Raw genomic sequence first — 23,117 nt, 5'->3', positions numbered from 1 at the left:
ACTCATACGCCCCGTTGAACATTTACGCAATTTGTTGGTTTTTGCGGACGACAATGAGCACTGTTAAATAATAAATGATGAAAAAATTTGGATATGGACGATCTTATTACACTAAATAAGTGATTCTGCTTGAAAGACATGATACCGTGCTTATCTAGCACAGAGCTAAACCGAGTTAATTCGTAATCCTGCGAGCCGGTAGTCATATATTTTTTTTGATGCATGTATTATCTTCAGAGCCTGTGAAGTTAACAACTTTTAAAGAAAAAAAATATTAAAAAGGGTGATTCATTTCGAGCTGTCGTACCTTTTTAAAGGAAAAACTCAGAAACTTCAAATTTAATGGGCAATATCTATTATCATTCGAAAGAACATTCTGTGGCATTTATTTTTTGAAAATTATCTCTTTCAAATGTTGATCGCCGCTACGTACATCTGTTGAGTACAATTTTTGATGACTACTCGTTCAAGTATTTCAACTGGTAAATCGTGAATAACACTCGTGATATTATGCTCCCAGGCCTGAATCGAAGCGGGATTGTGCATATAGGCTTTAGATTTAACATACTTGTATAGTCTAGCGGTGTGATATCAAACGATTTTGGTGGCCACTCGACCGGAACATAATTGTTTATTAACTATACTCAAAGTATTAGACCTACAATAGTTTTTAAAGGAGGCCAAGGCTGTGGCGATAGATATTTACTAGCCGCCAGGGTATTACTGTCATAAAAAATCTATTAAAAACCCATCAAGCCTCGCGGGGGCTGCATGTTTATAAAACTCTCCATGCCCCAGCTGTCTATCTTGCTACGAACTCTAATACTTCTTGGGCATATAACGCATTCTCATTAAACTTGGCTAACATTGTGAAAGCTAATAAAGAAAAATTCATTTGAAATACTTGGAATTTGACTGAAAAATGCATGCGTGTTTTCGAACAAAGACAAAAGTTTTGCTTTCAGTCAAATAAATGGCTTGGTTAACATGTGGAGGTTCAGAGAATGCCTGAATTTAACTGGCCATATGCTTTTTGCTGCTTTTTTAACTGCCTAAAGAGGCATGTAATGGCTTTCTTTTAGTCTTAATTATTCTTTCGCACACAATTATGTTTCCCTGCTCCATAATGGAGTTGCCATTGTTATTTAAAAAAATCATTCCGTACTACCTGGAATCTAACTAATTACTGCATTTTTACATAATAAAGTATATGGGATTGCAATTAAAACGAGAATAATATTTTGCATAACTTTTTTTGTTTTCAAACGAAAAAAAAATTCGAGCGAAATCAAATTGTGGCAGCTAGCACTATTTAAAAGTCTTGCATCGCGTCTCTTTTAATCAGAACCACAGTTCATCACTGTTTCGCGGAACATGAGAGATAGGAAATTTACACTAATTCGCACTGAATTCTATCAAACGGTAAACAACTGCAGCAACTCGATAGTAAGTTCGCAATGCGTTGCAGATGTGTGGCATGCATGAGCACAGTTAGAAGTGCAACAACAATTATGATTGTCATAAATAGTCATTAAATAACTTTTACTACAAGCCACATATCAACGTACAGCCACTGTTTACACACAAACACATGCATGCATATATTCTGTAAGCGCGTAGGTGTGTTCCAGCAATTGCAACACTATTCCGATTTTCGCGTACTGCATTAAAGGCGAAAACAATAAAAACAAAAACAAAACTGCGAAAAGTTGCATTTGCATTGGCTTCAAGTGCAAATTAAGCGCTGACGCCAAACGATTACAATAACTTCACACACACATATTTGCGCACGCGTGTGTAAGTGTGCGCGTGTTTTATGCGCGACCGCTTCGTCGCTGCTCTCTAATTAGCGTAATGAATCTAGCGTTGCCTAGAAATGTAAATGCTATCCGCGCGAATTGTGTAAGCCACATTGATGGCGCCGCCAAGAGCAAGGAACCAAAAATTGGCACAGTCCGAAAGCAAAGGAAATGCTCGAAGAAAGAGCCAAACAGGCGAAAAAAAGAGCGGAAAATAACGGCAACATGTTTCAGCATTCGATACAAAAAATAACCTAAAAATGCAAGTAATAATCTCGAAATATTGTGTGCACACGATACACTCGCATAGGCACACACACACACGCGCGCATTCGCACAGCAGCAATGGTAACGGAATGCATATTGTGTGCTGCAGTTGACGTGGCTATCGCTGATGTTTTGCTATTGTTACAACGACTGAAGAAGTTTGTACATTTTTTGTAGCGCTCTGCATATGCGCTTGTGTTTGTGTGTGCATGTAAAACTGTATTTATGCATGCATATGTGTATGTTTGTGGCGTAAAATTGCGCCAAAACCAGCAAAGGAGCGTCATATCTAGCTTTGCCGTGGTCATAATTGTTTTTGTGGTTTACATACAATTTGTATTTGTTGTTGCGCTAGATATTTTATGACTTTTCTGTTCTTCTGCTTGTTTTTGTTATTGTTATGCGCCTGTAAATTGTGTTTTCAGGTCAGCGAAGAGGGCAGCAGCTACCAACAACCAACAAGCCAGCCAAGTAGCGCCAACTACCAACAAAAAAAAAAACAACAAAAACAAAAAAAAAATTATCAAAAGTCAACAAAACAACAACAAGAAAAACAACATACAACAAAAAGATGTACAACTTTACAGCAGCAACAACAAGGACTCGTAGCCTACTTCGTTTGGTCGGCTTCTTCGCTGCTTCATTTTGCATTGTAACACGCCTTTGCAACACTCATTGTTGAGGATCAAGGGGTGAAGGCATACCTACTTGCTTCTTTAGTCGCATGCGGAACCTAGATATATGTATATTTATGCTTGAAACTGTGTGCGTGGTATCAACATCGTAGACTATTTTGAACTACTTTTCGGTTGTGTAAATTAGTTTTTAGGTCCATTAAACGAACTGTAATTTGACCAGGAAGTTTCTTCTTGATGCAGGAAATTAAACATAAGTTTTTGCTTTCAAAATCAAGACATTTCTGTAGATCGATAATTACTCTCTGATTTAGTGCCCAAAAATGTAAACTTATTAGTATCTTGTGGCACTTAACTGTGTTGAATATTAGTTGTATAATGATTTTTATTCATCAAAGCATCCAACTTTTGTGTAAAAATAAAATTTAGTGTTTCATTCGATTTCCTGCAGGGATAAACTTTTGAAGCCACTATAAAGATCAGAGAAATAGGAAGAGAGAGACAAAGAGAGAGTGTCCAGATCTCCCAAAATAGGGGGAGAAAGAGAGAGACCAGATGTGTCCAAGACTTGATATAAAAATACCCCTATCTGCCTTAACATGCAAAATATAAACAAGCGACAAAGGATTTTTTTGATTTGCCTGCAGGGAAAAGCTTTTGAAGCCACTGTAAAAATCAGACACTGTAATAGAGAGACAGAGATAGACCAGATCTCCCAAAATAGGGAGAGAGAGACCAGGCGTGTTCAGACCAAGGCTTCAGTTAATCCCACTTGCCATAGCGGCTAAAATATATGGAAGGTGCCTTAGCCTTTTATTTTATTGTAGAGCCTTAGTTAAATATCCAAACTCTACTGAGATGTATTTAAGATGAAATGTTTTAGAGAATAGACATTTTCAAGTTGTTGTTCATTTTGCAGCAGAAAATATCGTTAAATACAAGTAATGTAGAGGATATCTGCTGTGAGGACAATCCTTGACTGAATAAAAGTGTGATATCGTTCCGGTTACGCAGACCCGATTGTCCTGGTGCTCGATTTAACGGTCAAAAATTAGTATTTTATGCCTGCGTAACACTCTTATTAATACTAACTATATTTTTAATAACCATAATTTATTTAAGTACCCGGTATTAATCATTTATACTCCTATTTGGAAACCAAAGGGTCTAAAAATTGTTTCGTGAAGCTAATATACCGGGTCTAAGTACTGAATAAAAGCTCTGACATAAATACTTCTTTAGGTTTATAATTAATTAGTATGTACCCATAAATGCAATATACTCCTTAAACTAAAGTTAGCATACAAATAAGCTAGATCTTATTAATATCGGTATTCTGCTTGAGACGATTGTCTCATGTCTCTAATTGTCACAATAGAAATTTAGTGACTCTGTTAGTCAGGAGTCTAATTTTGGTATTCTGGCAGATACAGTGAAGTAGTATACTGTATAGTAGTATACTGTATCTGCCACAATACTAAAATGAGACTCCTGACTAACAGAGTCACTAAATGAAGATTGTGACAATTAGAAACATGAGACAATCGTCTCAAGCAGAATACCGACATAAGTTTATAAAACATAAGTCCATAGTTTTTTATGCCATAAGCTTAGATAACTTACTTGATAAATATATATGTATATAACTGTTGATATGAATGCAATGCAAATAGTTGAACGAAATTCTGGTTGCGTCTAACTTAAACTAACTTAGTGTTCAGCACTCTAGGTAGTTTCTGAAAATAAAGTGTGCTATACGTGCTGACAAATAATCAAAATAATTTATATTTGCTGGAAGTGTAATAAATAAAAATAAACAAAATATTTTTTTTTTATGTAAATAAAAACAATGTGCATTCGCAAATTTGAGCGGTTATTCCCAACGAAAGAGACAACAAACCAATGAGGCGGTTATTGGAGACTGACGCGAGCAGCAAGTTCGAAAAGACTGCTGAATAGAATTGAAAATTACTGAAATTTGTTGCATAGTAATTTAAAATCTTAAAAACAGCATTTTATTTTAAATTTGTTTAGCAAAAAATTTCAAAACATAAAATCGAATATTAAAGTAGAATCGAATACGCAATGAGCAGTGAGTGCGAGCAATTGTATTAAGTTAAACCACAAATGTTTCAAATAGCAAGTAAATAGTGGCAAGTGTACTTTGTAGAGGGAAAGTTAGAGAGTGAGAGTAGAAAACATATGCAAATTGGACAAAACGAGCCGACTCACCGTCGTAATTATATTCGGCCGAGTGTGGTGCTAGCATGTGAGCTTGTATCTCCTCTTCCGAGCTGCTGAAGGAGCGCTGTTGCGGTGGACCGTATTGGGCACCGACTAGTGGGCGTCGTTGCTGTTGTTGCTGAAGCTGTTGTTGTTGTTGCTGTGGATAGTTGGCCGTATCCATGGCGTGACCGCCGCTTATGGTGAGATTGCGCGACAGTGGCGCCGGTTTCTGGTACGGTGCGCCGCTTGGGCCGCCGCTAAACGGTGGCGTGGGCAGTTGTGCCGTTTGTGGACTGTATGAGTGTTGATGTGGAAGTCTTTGTTGTTGCAGTGGCTGTTGTTGTTGTTGCAGTTGCTGTTGCTGGCGCAGCTGTTGCTGCTGATGTTGTTGTTGCGTCATGCCACCCGACACCTGTGCGGATCCAGGCTGCATATGCGAGCGCAGCGCTTGTTGCTGCTGTGAGAGCTGTTGCTGTTGAGACGGCAGATGCTGCTGGTGGTGTGGTGGTAAATTGCGTTGTTGCGCCTGCTGCTGTGACACTGTTGGCTGCTGGTATTTGTGTTGTTGCTGCTGCTGCTGGTGTTGTTGTTGTTGTTGTTGTTGCTGATGTTGATACTGCGCATGCTGTGCATGTGGTTGTTGTTGCTGCTGCAGGGGCGGCTGCTGCAACTGCTGCTGGTGATAGCCTTGTTGTTGCTGCTGCTGCTTTTGTAACTGGCTTGGATGCGCCAGGTGTGGATGTTGCCGCATCAGACCGTCCAGTTCACCCTGTAAATATATTAGAATATCTTATTAACATCTTACTACAACAACAGTTGTATTGCAAATGCATACCTGATAATAGCGTGGATCGTCGTCAGGAAATGGCCGCTGTCCGCCACTCGCCTGCTGCTGTCCACCTTGCGTGCCATACTGTTGTTGCGTCTGCTGCTGCTGCTGGTGCATGGGCCGTTGACGCTGTTGTCCGGGACTCACATCTGCGCCGCTGTCGGAGGCAGACATGCGCCGATTTGTGGGCGTCTCTTGCTGCGAATATTGCCGGCGCAACACGCTTCCCGTTCGTTGCATTGGTAGATTCTCTTTTTCGGCCGCGCTGCGCGTTCGCTCCAGTTTTGGGCGCTTGTCCAGTGTGTCGTGTGGATCGACAATGGCCTGCTGCGAGATATCCTATTCGAGTAAATTATAATTGAGTTGTATAATGGACAAATTGCTGTTGTTGTTTTTGTACTTACACTACTGCCATCGGGCTCGATGCGTCGCAGGAAACTATCCTGCTGCTGTCCCTTATTCATCCATTGTCCAGTCTTTGAAAGCAGTTCCTGCTTTTTGCGACAGAGTATACAGACCCATATTACCTGTTTTGGAAAACAAAAATACATATACATATATGTGAGAGTTAATTGTATAAAATATATTTTATATACTCAGTCTAGTACTGCTATTATACCCTTTAGAGGGTATGTGAACTCACGAAGTCCATCACTAAAGTGATCAGTGTGACCAGCAAAGTCGACTCAGCTATGGCTGTTAGTTCGTCCATACGTCTGTATATATGCGAACTAGCGCCTTCGATTTTGAGATCTTAAAATTTGCACATATCTCTTTTTCCCTAAAAAACTGCTCGTTTGTTGGAACCGCCAATATCAGACCACTATATCCTAAAGTGGCCATACAAACTCTTCGACTAAGTCAAATCTTTGTATTGAGAACCTTTTCATTTGAAGAGATATCTTTACGAAATTTGACAAAGATTAATATCTAAAGCAACGATGCATTCTACGAAGAAATTGTTCAGATTGCAGCACAAAAGCATATATCTGCCATACAAACTCAACGAACGCAAGCTTACTTTTCACCAAAAACAACGACGATTTGATGATTCGAAACAGAGTCTGGTGATGTCCAAGCGAAATAAACCCGAGCTTTTATCTGATATGTGATTATGGATGAAACATGGTTCACCATTTCACTCCGAAGTTCAATCGACAGTCGTCGGAGTGGACTGCTAAAAAGTGAGGAAAAATACAATAGTTGACTGGCAAGGTTAAGCCGTTTGTATTTTGGGATGGGCATGGAATAATATTTATTGACTGCCCTAAAATAAGAAGGGCTATCAATAGCGACTATTACAAAGCATTATTGGACCGTTTGAAGGACGAAAAATTACCTAATCCGATGAAAAATAAAATGCTGTTTCACAAATCAGTGAAAACGATTGGGCTTCGAATTGCTTCGTTACGCACCGTACAGTCCAGAACTGGCCTCCAGCGATTATTTTTTTTTCCCAGATGTCAAAAGCATTTCTTTGGCTACTATTCGAATCGCCTTTTCACATTAATTTCTGTGGCGACTATAGATCGCAACTTTGGTATATTCAACGTTAGTAGCTTCATGCCTAGGAAACGCAATTGCGTAATATGTCTTATACGAGTATTTATTTGTGACAGCGGGACACTCTGCTGCTGGGTAAGATTTGATCATAATGGCGCTGATATTAGGAAACATAGATTCACGCCTATGAGTGAACTATAAGAAGAATAGAGTTAGGCCGAAGAATAATGAAGAATAGAGCTAAAATCCGTACCTTATAGACAGGAAGAGTGATCAAAACTCACTGCAATTGCGAGTTTTAAAATAAGAACCTTGTTAGTCACAGTTTGATTAATAAAAAAAAAATAAACGATGAATTTCCTCCATGTAATATAGATTGTAAGGCTTGAACCGCATTATGACTCAGACGGCATGTAACACCATGCCCCCCTCAACGCAAGCATGTGCGTAGAAACATTACACATACGCTTATTTGTATGTGTTTGTGCCGCACTGAATTCGATATTTTGCCAAAAACAATTATATATATTAAATTTCTTTTTTAACTCGGCCTACGTCGCTTTTGCAGGCAACTCGCCTATCACACTCTCATCTGACCCATATTCCGCAAGACATCGCGGAATCACATGCGTTATGTCAAGCACATAAATTAAGTTGAATTCAAGGTCATGTAAGTGCTAATACTTTTCGCTAAGACAATGGCTACAGAAAAGAAAGCAATCACAAACAGACGACAAATCTGTGGTAAATGATGCCTTATATGTATACATATATATACATATGTATATGTTTTAAGTGATGCAGTATATGCTACTATGTACTATACATACCGCTTGGCAACTATCAACTTACTCATGCTTAAATACATTTATCGTTGAAGGACAGTTGGCGCTTTGGTTTCTGGTGGTTATCAATTAAAACGTTCCAAATATTTCAAAAAGTTAAGTTGATATGTACAATTCCACCTCACGTGTCTTTATTTTCTGTTAAAAATGAACTTGTTTTAAGCCTACTCCAAATAGCTAAAGTAGTGTCTAAGAAATTTTTCTATGGCAGATATAATTTCGGAAGTTTGCGTTTGCTTCAACAGTTATTTTTTACAGCAGCTCGATTGTTGGTTAAACAGTTGGCGTGGAGGCTATCGACTCTCTTTATTTGACTCAAATTTCTGGGTCGCGATTGACGTTTGCGAGTTTCAAAAAAAAAAAATAATAAGTCAGACGGAACCCAATTCAGAGTATACGGTGTATGCATCAGTAATTCATAGTAACGGGTGATTTTTTTGAGGTTAGGATTTTCATGCATTAGTATTTGACAGATCACGTGGGATTTCAGACATGGTGTCAAAGAGAAAGATGCTCAGTATGCTTTGACATTTCATCATGAATAGACTTACTAACGAGCAACGCTTGCAAATCATTGAATTTTATTACCAAAATCAGTGTTCGGTTCGAAATGTGTTTATCGACAAATTTTGTTCAGCGATGAGGCTCATTTCTGGTTGAATGGCTACGTAAATAAGCAAAATTGCCGCATTTGGGGTGAAGAGCAACCAGAAGCCGTTCAAGAACTGCCCATGCATCCCGAAAAATGCACTGTTTGGTGTGGTTTGTACGCTGGTGGAATCATTGGACCGTATTTTTTCAAAGATGCTGTTGGACGCAACGTTACGGTGAATGGCGATCGCTATCGTTCGATGCTAACAAACTTTTTGTTGCCAAAAATGGAAGAACTGAACTTGGTTGACATGTGGTTTCAACAAGATGGCGCTACATGCCACACAGCTCGCGATTCTATGGCCATTTTGAGGGAAAACTTCGGACAACAATTCATCTCAAGAAATGGACCCGTAAGTTGGCCACCAAGATCATGCGATTTAACGCCTTTAGACTATTTTTTGTGGGGCTACGTCAAGTCTAAAGTCTACAGAAATAAGCCAGCAACTATTCCAGCTTTGGAAGACAACATTTCCGAAGAAATTCGGGCTATTCCGGCCGAAATGCTCGAAAAAGTTGCCCAAAATTGGACTTTCCGAATGGACCACCTAAGACGCAGCCGCGGTCAACATTTAAATGAAATTATCTTCAAAAAGTAAATGTCAGGAACCAATCTAACGTTTCAAATAAAGAACCGATGAGATTTTGCAAATTTTATGCGTTTTTTTTTTAAAAAAAGTTATCAAGCTCTTAAAAAATCCCTTCTCCAACAACACGTTCAATCGGCGGTATGTCCATATGAAAATTTTATCACGTCATCGTTCATGTTAGATGTTTGGGATGTGTTGATTTTGAAATACGTTAAACCATATCCAACATAATAGGTAAAGAGTCAACGTACACAGCAAACAATAGCTGCGCGGGTTCTCTTTCAAAAGCCTAAAAATAGTCCCATCACTGATCGATATTACTCTTTTTTTAGTTTTATTAAATCCGCGAACTCGTTAGCTTCCACGCGCCTTCGAAACAAAACGAAGTCAACCCCACTGCGAGTTCGCTTATTATTTTTGTAGACATGCCTATATTTTCTTGATACCTTGAAGCAAAAATAAAAGCGAAACAGTTTAAATGAACTTCCTCAAATCATTAATGCATCTGAACACACGTTGAGAAACTTTCATGAAAGCCTGTCAGATTTGCTTTTAGAACTTAGCAACCTGTCAAATGTACATAAATAGGCTTATTATGATATGTGTAACAAACCACCTAAATGGAAACATGAGTGCATTTACCATATAATTATGCAGAACTAGCTTGAAGCTATTCATAAACTTCTTGGTCGCTCAGCTAATCGGACTACGGCTTTCGTTGACTGTCATTCATTGTCAGTGCCAGAGTATTAATTAAACAACGGTACAGTTCGTCAATAGCACACGCTTACCTTGTTGCTGCGCAGTGTCACTTTTCCGCCACAACGCGCACAACACACGATGTTGCAATAATGGCAAATATGTCCAATTCCATCAGCGAATTTCGTTTGAAGGCAAATGTGGCAGATTGCACCCAATTCGATGCCAGATTTCTTCTGCTCCTCGGAGCGTTGGCGTATTTGCATTTCTAATGAGACGACCTCATCCTGTTTGCGGCTGAAAGCATATTATTAAATATACACAATTAAACTCACTGCTTAAAAATAATATATTTATAATTTTCTGAAAAAAAGTAATTAAGTTAATATTTCTCGGCTGTGTAGCTCTGCTTTGCTCATGCGACCACGCATGTATACAATGTGCAACGTTATTGATCATTGTGAGAGAGTTGACTGTCGATGTGTGGAGATCCGTCAATAGGAGCTCATTATGGATCGGAGAGGATTGGCTTTATTGTTCTTATCGAAAGTTTTTTTATGCCGAGTGTTCAAGATTGTGAATGAGGACTTTACCACAAAATGAATCGAGTATGAATGGGATTTTCAACAACTTTTTTAGTTGACCCTTCGAATGATGGCACATTTCGTGCTAATTTATAAGCACTCACAGCTGGCGAGCAGAGTTCGACACCATAATCCATTAGGTTAAGGACCTTTCCACTTGCTTTATTGCTTATCTCGGTTTCTTAATAAAGCAAGAGTCATCGCCTTTTATTAACTGAAATCTGCACAGCCATTTGCCTTAAGAACGCACAGAGAAATCAACATTATAAAAGCAAACCGTTTGACAGATTTTTAATTCGCTGCTGTTCTCTGCGAGCCGCTGTTTAACATCTCATCGCATCGCATCCCCCTATGTGACGCCCTTGACAATGTTACTGAAATTCGCATAACCGAACTAACTAATTAGTATGACGGGCATCGCCACAGCGCAGTAGACCTTAAAATTTTCTACTAAACTCGAGTTCAGCTACTGCATTAACGAATCAATGTAGAGAATTGGAAACACAACGATGGCAAATCTGCGCAGAGAACAAAACGCCGAACTGTAATGCAAGTTAACAATAGAAATACGTAGAAGGTGTGGCAACCGATAGAGAGTTCTAAAATTGCGGTGAATTTCGGTAAAATTAATTGTCTTTTTGCTCAGCTGACATAGTTTGTTTACTGCTTTAGACGTGTGGTTTTCATTCAAACAATACTTTTTTCGGATTTAGTCTTTTTGATAGCTATTGCTTGACTTATACTCAGTGTAAACTTTTTCCCAAAATGATGGTTCAGCCCGCGCGACGCATCTCTAGCTGAGTGCAATATTTGGTGTTGTTGTTGTAAAGGGTACCTAATCTCCGTTAGGATGGTAAGGATTAACTATGTTGTCGTCGACGTCGTCCAACCTTAGGCCCAAGCAACGGGAGAGGGGTGTCAGATGAGTGTAGTTTGTGGGGGCATGCGAAGAGGTGGTCAGTGTCATGCGGACACTTATTGTACGCAGTACATATATTGGTTATGTCGGGATCTATTCTAGATAAATAAAAGTTTAAAATGCTACATTATCTAGAATGAAGCTGCGCAAGGGTCCCTCACGGCTATTCGTCCCCAATGGGTGGTGGTTTGACTTCAAGTTCGTCATTCATTTAAAGGAAGTCGGTTAAAGTGTTGTTGGCTCCACTGTGACTAGCGGTCAGTGATTGTCGCAAGTTAGTTGTGTCCGAGATATGGTCGGCGTATTGTTTGATGTCGTCGACGTAATTGAGGAATGACCTCTTGACGTTCCTAGGAAGCGGTTCCGCTCCAAACACGTGGCTGATTTATGCGAAAACACTCCAGTAGGAACTGCTTGGACAGAAGTTCATTAGAGGCATCCTGTCGTAGTCCGAAGTGCAGTGTTCTGACAAGTCTGGAGCTTTTTCGTCTGCTTTCACTGCATTTAGGCGACCATATTGATGCGGCGTAATTAAGGAACAATATTCGGCCGACGTTATAGCCTAGTAGACTCAGTGGTTCGAGAAACTATCTATCGGTTTCGAGAATCCTTTACTTTGGTGGATAATGAACATTCTGGAAGAGGGACATTATTACTGCTGCGTAGCAGAATATATAGCAAAATATAGAAGAAGACCCGAACGCGTTCATCCGGCAAGGCGGGCAATAATTGAAGCTTTGTCCATCCACTTTATGGAAGATTTTGCGATAATATCTCGATTAGCACAAGAAAATGTTTATGGCCTGTAGGAATTATTGGTTCATAATTCTTTAAAAATGAAGCTAATATTACAATAAATGGGGTACTCTATAGAGCCACTATTTAAGACTTTTTCTTGCCCGAATTGAAGAATACTCATGTGGGCGACATTTGGTTCTAACACGACGACAATATATGCCATACAGACAACGAAACAATAAATTTATTGAAGGATACTTTTGGTATTATTACCTCGCGTCGTGTGCCTGTGGCGTGGCCCGCACGATTGTGCGACAATATTTTGTGGGTTTATATAAAGTCACTTTTCTACACCTTGGGAGAGTATATTTTACGCGTTATGGCTGACATATGGTTTCAACCACTGCAAGGGGTGGTCGAAAATTGGGCCTCTCGGCTGGAATTTTATGAGTCAACCGCGGCGGGTATTTGTCCGAAATAATTTTTGAGATAAACTCTTGTCATTATAATAAAGCTAAAATCTTGGCCACAGCATTACATTATAAAAGTTGTATCTAACACCATTACTGACCACTTTAATTAGACATCATCTTCATTTGCTGAATGCTTGTACATTAAACTTAAGTACTGGGATGCCAACTAGAGGAATCAGTATCTGAATTGTAACAATCTCATTTGTAATTACATAAATACATTTCCTTGCTTTCATACTATAATTCTAAAAACAATATATAAGTAAGAATATGTTTACGTAAGTATGTAAAGACATATGTATTTATATATTCATAGTCATTTGATACTCACCGCATTATCTCATTGTGCGCCTCCTCCTCCTGCTTTTGACGCATGAGTACATTTTCGATTTGCATACGCTCATGTGGCGTTAGGTGCGACAAATCTGGCATATCATCCATTTTTCCTAACTACTACGCCGTTTGGCAATCAACTATCAATATATGTGTATATGTATGTATGTATGTATGTATGTACGCTTGTTTGCTTGCTATGTGTACCGTTGTACCGTTGCGTAGCGTAAGGACCGTATACAAAACTCGCTAGGTTCGCTTAACAATGGCGAAACGTGAGTTGTTGAGAGCTTCTAATATAGCTTAAAGCTTAAAGTTCAATAAGGCTTTGAAATGTGAAAAAAATTCATATAGAAATAATTTCGTTGATTTAGTTTACAATATCCGCTGTCCCGCTAATTCGATTTGATTAATTTATACTTTGTTTAGTGTTACCATACATACTTGTATGTAGCTACTTATGTACATTAAAAGTAGTATGTAGTTTGTTGTAGCAGTAGTAGTAGTTGTTGTTGTTGTTGCGACAAATGACGTTTTTTACTGGCCTATGTACTTGCGTTGATGAATATATGCTAAGAGTTGTTTTTATATTTGTTGTTGTTTTTTGTAGTTATTTTAATTTTTGTTTTTACTACTGCTTTTTGCCGTTATGCGTGTTGTATTTGGAAATGAGCGAGTGCAGTTTGAATTTTTATGATTTTATATTATTTTTTTTAATGATGTTTTGTAGTTATTTTTGTAGAGTTTTTAAATGTTATTATTTACTTTTTTTCAATTATTAATTAATTAATTTGAGTAATAATTTAAATATGCATGTATTGGTTTTTGTTATTTACTAATATTTTAAAGCTTTTGCAGTTTTCGTCTAGTTTCTTCCGCTACGCCGAAGTGCCTTCTATCATCCTTGAAGTCTAATTATTTATTATTAACGAAATTCTATTTATATATAATACGTGTGTGTGTGTATGTAGTTTGGTTAGAAAACCGCGGTTTGCCTCTACAAGTTGCTGTGTTGCATTTATTGTGCTCGCTTTTGCCATCTGGCTGTCTTCGTACGCTGTGCTGTGACGCTGACTGCTCGACAGTGCTGCCTATTCTATTTAATTTATGTTTGTGGTGCAGGCGTTGTTGTCGGTTTTTATTGTGTCAACCGTTTGCTGCTCATCACAGTCCAAGGTGAGATTAGTTTTTTTTTCAGTTTATTTTTTGCTAATTTGCTTTTTCTCTATGATATTCCGTTATGCTACTATTTTGGGGAATCTGTGTTGGTTGTTGTTTTTGTTTCGCTTGGTTTTGGTTTTTGTTGTAATTCGTTGAATTATGTTCTTTGTCAATTAATTTGGCTAAAGTCCACAACATTGCGTTTCTTGTGTTGGTGTTGTTGCTGCTATTACACCTCACTCTGTCCGAAATTCTGTGCGGTACGTTGAACACCAGTTGATGTCACCTGTAGTTGCTGTATTACGCTTTTGTTGTTGTTATTATGTTGTTTGTTATGTTGATGTTGCTGTTGTTTTTGTTTTGCTGTTGCTGTTTTTGTTGTTGTTATTCCTCTAGCAATTTCCAATGTTTTTGCTGCAATATCTGCGTAACACTTTCAGTTCACCGGCGCTGCAGCAGCAGTATTCTTCTGTTACTGTGTGTGTGTGTGTGTGTGTGTGTGTGTTTGTGTATGTGTGTACTTTTGCTTGTATTCGCAAATTGAATCTTGTTGCCGTTATTATAGCTTCGTGCACCTTAACTCTTTGACAATAGTTACCAATAACGGTTATTGTGCTGCTCCTCGTACCTTACAGCGCTTTTAACTTTGTTTTTTTTTTTGTTTTTACTGTTGTATTGTTGTTGGGGATTCAAGCTTATATCGCTGTTAGATCATCCGCACTGCGCACCGAGTAGACGAGTATACATTGGTTCTTATTTAATCGTCTGTGCGTAAGCTCGGCATTGTACATCCCTTTACTAGTATGTGCGTGTGGTTGTTGTGATTCGTCGTGTGCGTCTTCTCTGTTGGCTTCTGTGCAACTTAACTTCTTCACCTTGTTACTTAATTGTTTTTGGTTTATCATTGGCACCTTGCTGTTGAATTGTTGACACTGAAATGTTGCAAAACATTGATTTAATTGTTGTTTTTTTTTTTTAACTTCATTTAAACTAGGCAACTTGCTCTTAAGCGTATGAAATATTTAGTTTGAGTAATGCAAGAAATGATTCTTTTTAACATTTTGATGACAAATACTTGAGACGTTTAGTAGCAACAACATTACAGTATTGAATTTCAGTTCGCTAGCAAAATACCGTCCCTTTGCTGGCCTCAATTGTATTAGCTAAATTGCAATTTCAAATAGATTTTTTTTTTCAACAAAATCACAATAATATCGAATAATTGGCATACAATGAGTTTCCAAACGTCTAAGAACGCCTATTAGATTTTGATAAGAAGTCCTTCAATTTACAAACAAATTGCCTCCAAAAGAGCACTCAAAATTTTTCATCTAAGGCAAGAGTTAACTTGAATTCTAATGCAATATGGTGTTGTTTTATGTGTATAGAAACAATCTTTATATATAAATCTTCTGACCGTGTGTTTGCATTTGAACTGCTCCTAAACGGATGGACCGATTTTGATGAAATTTTGTGTGTATGTTCAAGGAGATTCGAGAATGGTTTAGATTTACAATTTGGTCCACTGGAAAATGTTTTTTAAATCATTTATTTTCATTTTTAATCAATTGTTAATTTTGGAATGTTTGACCGATAGATGGCGCTACCATCGCAGTATCCAATATTCAAACCTTAAAATCTATGGGTGGGAGGTATCTTGACAGGCAATTTAAAATTGCAAAAGGTGCAAAATTTGAAATATACAGAAATCTTTTCGAAGCATTGCACAGAGCAATACAATATTTAAACGGGAACGATGAATATATATGTATATGTGTACAATTTCAAACTGATCCTTCCTGAAAAATAATAAAATTGCTAAATATTGGGAAAGGTAGAATAGAACTGCAATCAAATACACAATGAATTAAAACTGGCTCATTTATCATTCGATGAATAATATACCAGGGGCATCCCAAAAGACTGATGCCATTAACCTTGCCAGCCAATTTTTTGTCTTTCCACGCTTGAGAACCGTTTCTTAATAAGCAGTCCACCAGGCTGATAATCGATTGGACTCTATTGATTTCACTGATGCACAGGCCAAATTCAAAAGTATTTTTACACCAAAAACCAATTCTTTCTTAACGCACGAAATGCTTTTTGATTCATTTTTGTTGCTTTATCAAAAAATGCGATTATTCCTTAACTAATACCTATAATCTAACTAATAGAAATCATATAGATGGTATTAGTAGTACTACCTATGTATCAGCCACAGTAAAACGTAGGCGGGTCCTCTAGTTTTACTATCATTCTTGATTGAGTTCGATTGATTGAAAGTTTGGAAGCTTATGTGAAAAGTGTTTTATATCCTGAACAGGGTATATTAAGTTTGCCCAGAAGCAAACGTCGGAGACCCTATAACATGTATACATTTTATGTATATAAATGAGAGAGCGAGACAATATGAATTAGCCATATCAATCTGTCTGCCCGTCTATTCACCTATGGGTCTGTCTGTGGTCTGTTTAACACCAGCTTCTTTGACGAAACCGCCGATATCGATAGCATATAGCTACCGCAGAGACAGAACGATCAGAATAAAGTTCATGTAAGGAATCGTCTGTTTTTTTTGAGTGGTATTATAGCTTCTGAGCAACAGTTAATATCGAGAACAACGCATACTCGTCCTGCATACCCATTTGTCTAAATTTTGAATGTAAGTGACAATGTGACCTTTTCCATAAGCAGAAATATGTAGTTAATTCCAGTAGAGTGTTCTGCGTAGCCATCTTTACCGTAACGATATCTATTCGCGTCGAAACTTAGTAAATTTTAGTTATGTTCAAACTTTCTGCGTCTGTGGACCACCCTCGTACTTGAGGATTTGTTAAAACTAATACTGTTCATATAAAATGCAGACATCAAAGTGTTAAGAGTTACTTGATTTTTGCGGCTTTCTTTTCATAAACCTTTAAAGTCCTAAGAGAGAAATGTGCAATTTAAAAGCAAGAAGATTATATCTCATCTCTATTATATACGGTATATTGCTTTGAGCAGCGAACAGTGAACAAAGGGGTATCCTAAACACGCAAAACAATCTCATTAATGTTTTCTGCTTTTATCAGAATTATGAACAAAAAATTCTTAACAAATACTAAATACAATTTATTAAAAAGAGAATACTGATTTTATCGAATTAAAATGTCAACACATTATAGCTTGAGTGCTGAAGTTGCATAATTAGAACACCCCTAATACGGAGTTATATTCGCAGCAGTACCATATAAGTCCCCAGTTTGTTGCTTGACTGTAGTCGCCACATAGTGTTGCAATGTTGCACACCATAATTTAACCCTTCATTCAATTGCGGTGCATTGGCGCAGTGTAATGGGGTCGATATCCTTTTGATATGCAATCCAATTTGGTTATGTAAAATGCAAATATATGTGATAGACATAAAGTAAGTGAGAATCTCCGGATTTGCTATGCTGACATCAGCCGTATTTAAGTATGTATGTATGTATGAGTTTAATATTGCAGGAAGTATGACACAGAAATAAATAGGATTACAGTGCATTTCTAGTGTTTTATACTACTGTGGGCAAGAAACAGTAAGACTATAAATAGTCTATATATATTTTTTCTGGGTTGGCATGACTATCAGTGACATTTCTACCAAATATCACAACAAAATTATCATTAGTGTATACGCTGATTTTTCTGAAGTACATGAAGTGGTCCTTCAAATACAAATTTTTGATTAGTACAAATTACTCAAAGAGCGTTCAGAACACGTTGACGTCAAACCATGTCCAGGACGGCCATCAAAATAAGAAAAAAGAGTTAACTTCGGCTGCACCGAAGCTAATATACCCTTCACAGGTGCATTTCTTTTAGTAACTATGTGTTCAGTTTATATGGAAGCTATATGCTATAGTAATCCGATCTGAACAATTTTTTCGGAGATTACATTGTCGCCTTAGAAAATAATCTATACTACTTTTTTTCCGATCGTTCAGTTTGTACGGCAGCTATATGCTATAGTAATCCGATCTGAACAATTTTTTCGGAGATTACATTGTTGGCCTAGAAAATTACTTGTGCCATCTTTTGTGAAGATAGATTGTCAGATGCAAAAGTTTTCCAAACAAGAACTTGATTCCGATCGTTCAGTTTGTATGGCAGCTATATGTTATAGTGGTGCGATATCGGCAGTTCCGACAAATTATCAGCTTTTTGAAGAGAAAATGACGTTGGCAAAATTTCAAAACGATATCTTAAAAACTGAGGGACTAGTTCGTATATATACAGACAGACAGACGGACATTGCTAAATCGACTAAGCTCAACATACTGATCATTTATATATATGTACATATTTTATAGGGTCTCCTTCTGGGTGTTACAAACTTCGTGACAAACTTAATATGTTTGTTGCGTGAGAACCGACGATTAACAGTCAGAGATCTTACTGGCATCGTTGGAAAATTGGAAGAATCAGTGAAAATCATTTTGAAAGATCATTTGGGGATAAGAAAAGTGAAGGCACGATTGGTTCCAAACTCAGTCAAATTTTTAGAAAAACGGCGTCGTGTTACATCTGTGAAACGATGCTTTCCGACTAAAATGTTATCATGAAACCTATTATTACTGGCGATGTATCTCGGATCTATGCTTATGACCCTAAAATAGACGATGAGTCGGCTGAATATTGGGGCAAATTTGAGGCGAAGCCGAAAAATCCACGGAAAAACGTTGGCATAAGTGTATTGGTGCTAAGGCGAATAGCTCTGAGAGGGACGACGTAGATTTTGAAGAAAAAATCAAGAATTTTAAAATTATGCACATACTCGTAGTCTTCCTATTTTCTGCTCACAGTAGTATATTTGTTTTATACTTCGTAATCATAATATATTCAAAACTAATTCCCGGTATTCAGCGGTGCATACATACATATTTATGTATGCATATGAGAGATGCGGAAATACAGCGGAAATGACAATAAGTGGTTATTTTCTGTCATACTGATGTGTTTAATCCTTTTGATTTTTCGGGAAATTTAAACAGACATGTTTGTGGTTTTCCACTGAATTTGATTATTGTTGAAAGAGTTATGCAATGGAAAATTCTGATGTTCACAATTATTCGTTCATATTTTCGGAAAAAAATTATTATTTCTTCTTGCGAGTGCGAAAATAGATGTTAACCATGCCTTTATTTAACGGTTTTGTCAAAAACTACTAAAGTCGCCAAAAGACAGTAAATAATTACTTCAGTGATATACAGTTTTACACTCATGCTGGTACAATAGGGTTTTATAGGAGCCGATGTTAAATTTGTTCGATTTTTTTTTATAGGAGCCGATGTTAAATATGTTCGATTTTCGAGTTACTGCCCACATTTGGATGACAATCGTTATCTCGAAAATTATTCAATCTATTTCAACCAAATTTGAGATAAAATTACTTATAAAAAAAATTCTGAAATTTTTACATTATAGTATGAAAATGGCCGAAATCAGATAAAACCCCCGCCTACTGCCTAAATAACACAATTTTAAATTTCATTTGATTCATTCACTTTCCGTTATACAAATCTAGAAACAATCAATATATCGTCATCTGAAATGCAAAATAACGTATCATCAAAAAATCCGAAATTGAGTGTCTTTTTGATTACACTTCACTACTTCAAATTACACACATAATATTACATATGTTCAACATTTTCAGGTTCTGCGGTCAGATATAAACCAGTTTTAACCAATATTAAAATTTTGTTTCACTCATGTTCCATTTTATTTCGTGTTTCATTCATGCCACTTTAAATTTCCGAAAATGTTGTTACGTTATTTTGCATTTCAGGTGACGATATACACTTTGCACAGCACCCAATGGTATTTCAACTTACAAAAAAACAAAAATTGTCGAAATTAGACTATAACTTTTCAAGAACCCAGACGCCAAATATGTTGATCCCATTGCAGATGGGCCGAAAATATGGGTCAATCTATGAGATATAATATTGAAGCTTGGGGAGAATGATGCCTTGATGGTAACACTCCCTTCTGTAAAAAAAAGTTTGAATCGGATCAATACTTTTCTTAGCCTCTATATACCTATTATAAAGATTTTCGAACTTCCTGACTTATAAGACAAAATTGCAATACTTGAGTGAACGAAAATATATTTGGAGAACAACGAGACGCCGGTTTTCGATTCTATAGTGGCTATTTGGGTTGGTACCGACATAAAAACTTCGATTTTTTTGAACGAAACGAAATTGCTAAAAAATGCTCTCCCTTATGCCTGTCCGCAAAACCATGAAAAAAGTGCTGCGGGTTATAGGCTTTAACAGAGATGATGCAAATTTTCATCGTGCAAATCAATCTGCAATTTCTCCGAATGTTTGATGTCATAAAAAAGTGCCATTTTTAACTAAGAAAAATTATGCGTTTTCCATATAAATTCGGGTGTCGGTTATTTTCGTTCCGATAAAATGCATTACCGGAATTTAAAGACTAATGAATTATAAGCTGGGGAATTAAATAATAAAATATCAAGTTTAAAAAATGTTTCGCTTTTCCGAAATTATTAAATACATACATACCGCCATATTCTGTGGCGCAACCTGTACTTGACCCCAATACGCAAGATGTGACCCAATAAATACAAATAGAACACAACATGGAAAATTATACTCTGCTTTGGAGGACCCTCGGTACATTCCTTAAACGCAGTTAATAAATGGATGCGGTTGCATGCGTATGATGCACTTGGCTACTTGTTGCAAACACATACATACATATATTTGTGCGTTGCTCACTTGCACAAGTTGCAATTGAATGAATTACTAAGCACTCTTGCAATATAAGCGTGTTGCAATATCTATGTGGCAAGCAGAAATTCTATAAAACAAGCATTCATATAACTGTATGCATTTATTTATTTGCAATAATATTGTGCTAATAATAGAAACAATTTAAATTAGTAGCTTTGCAATTTACTTGCTTTGATTGTGTTGCCATAAATAGTTATGTTCTGTTTTATTACGTTTTCTTTCATTACAATTTGCTTCTTTTTATTTATTTTCCACGTTTTCTGTTTGCTCTTTTTGTTGTTGCATTCACACAGTTGCAAAAAGACATGTGATACTGTTGATAACTAAAAAAAGCAATATGAGAGCCAATTCAACATGGCAGTCGAAACTCACCAACTGCTCAGCTCCTTGGGGACCAGCAGAGATTTCCTAGTATTTTGTTGTTTAGTTGAAATTCAGGTGTGGTGAAAAGCGCTCCCTGTAAATGGCACTAGGAAAAGCAGAGAGCATAAAAGAGAGAGATAGCTGGAGTAGCCGAAAGGAAAGTGCGTAAACACGAGTATTATCACACAACCCAACCATAACCCGCATCAACACCGTAATCAACTTTTTTGGCTATACAAATGTTTATATACCTATACATATGATTATATACATATATATATAGGTTTTTCCTATAGTTTTGTATTTCTATGAAGTCCTGCTTGTTTTTCGCAATTACTGTGGAAAAACTTGATAGGTTAGAGGAGTTCATATGAATCTGATTGACGCCTTTGGTTGACTTCACTAGTGCACTTGCACCAGTGGTTTGCCTGCAATGTATGTAACTAAATCAAGTTTTGCTGTTTGAAAGACTGTTAATGTTTTTGGAAGGATTATAAACTTTTAAAAATTATACATGTATATGCACTTAAGTATTAAATTTTAAGAAAGTGCAATTAAAATAAAGTTGACGGTTCCTGTCTGAGCTAAATTAATATTTCGCCAGACATATGTTTAAAAAATGTTAAATGTAAATTTATTACAATGAAATATCAGCAAATTTTTATTACGTAAACACATACAAATATTTTAATAAAAATCTTTCGGAAAATTAGTTAGCTTAACTTATTTTTATTATTTTTTTAAATTTATTTTATTTATTTTATTTGGTTTCTTTTGTTTCTGTTTTTTTTTTTATCTGAAACTTATACAAAACTATCAGCAATAGTTACAAGCTACATATTAGAGAAGATTTCGGTTTCGCTTTGAAAAGGTCAAAGTGCAACAGCAACAGCCTTCACCTCAAGTCCCGGGATACGTACAAATAAGCCAACCCACATTTAAATACAAACATAACAAACAAAAGCTGCTGAACTAGGTAACAGCGCAATGGAAATGTCAATGACAATACCAGCAAATTTAACGGTGCTGGTAGGTGGTGGGGCGCAAAGGCTCGCTGATAGCGACAAATGTGTAGATAATTGTTGGCCGTCAAAGGTTTGTCTGCTGTAGCAGCAGTGCAGAAGAGTCGCTGCTTTCCATTTCTACTTCACGCACTGATAGTGCCAAATAAAGTGAAGCTTCACATCGAATTACTATATTTTTGTACACGATTTCGCTTCATAACATTATTTCTTTATCAATATGACAAACTAGCTAAGCTATTAAACATACTTAAAGTTTCAGCGTTTCAGTAAAACTCGCATATTGAAGGTCTCTAGTACATAACTAATATGTCGCTGTTCGCATTTATAACGAAGATTACGGCAAACGTAATGCGTATATCCGTAATTCGTATATTTAGAGGTTACATGGGTTTACGGGTCTCAAAAAATTCACTTTTTTAACCACTTCTTAAACAACACTTCTACAACAACTCTAGAATATTGTTATAAATTTTCAAGTTGATCCGAGTAATAGTTTGGGAGATACTAGCCTTGTGCGCTCGAGGCTAGCTAGGCTATGTTTTTTCTCGAAACTGTGTGCAACCTTGCAAGATTTCTCGAGAACTACCTCATCAATTTTCATGAAATTTATTAAGGTCTTTGAGATACAATTCTTAAAGGCTTGCGCCAGGAATTTTTTTTATCGATTACAACTATTTTCACTGAAGTTTTAA

At 36.9% G+C, this 23,117-nt stretch overlaps 1 protein-coding gene across 13 annotated transcripts in view; it reads right to left on the bottom strand.

Annotated features, from left to right (window-relative positions):
- Positions 1 to 23,117, bottom strand: part of LOC105230845 (uncharacterized) — a 106,400-nt gene that overhangs the window by 69,221 nt on the left and 14,062 nt on the right. For all 13 annotated transcript variants that reach the window (XR_007421854.1, XR_007421855.1, XR_007421856.1 and 10 more), the window contains exons 3-7: positions 13,090 to 15,184; positions 10,137 to 10,341; positions 6,161 to 6,283; positions 5,763 to 6,095; positions 4,934 to 5,696 (exon numbers count right to left, since the gene is read on the bottom strand). Coding sequence is in view for 10 of the 13 variants with exons in the window: in XM_049449740.1 (XP_049305697.1) it covers positions 4,934 to 5,696; positions 5,763 to 6,095; positions 6,161 to 6,283; positions 10,137 to 10,341; positions 13,090 to 13,199 (1,534 nt within the window). In the remaining 3 variants the exon portion in view is untranslated. The remainder of the gene's footprint in view (positions 1 to 4,933; positions 5,697 to 5,762; positions 6,096 to 6,160; positions 6,284 to 10,136; positions 10,342 to 13,089; positions 15,185 to 23,117) is intronic.

Source organism: Bactrocera dorsalis, chromosome 2 (genome assembly GCF_023373825.1).
Source record: "Bactrocera dorsalis isolate Fly_Bdor chromosome 2, ASM2337382v1, whole genome shotgun sequence".
Lineage (NCBI taxonomy): Eukaryota > Metazoa > Arthropoda > Insecta > Diptera > Tephritidae > Bactrocera > Bactrocera dorsalis.
The sequence above is the reverse complement of the archived record's forward strand: the minus strand, read 5'-3'. Positions and strand labels throughout refer to the sequence as shown.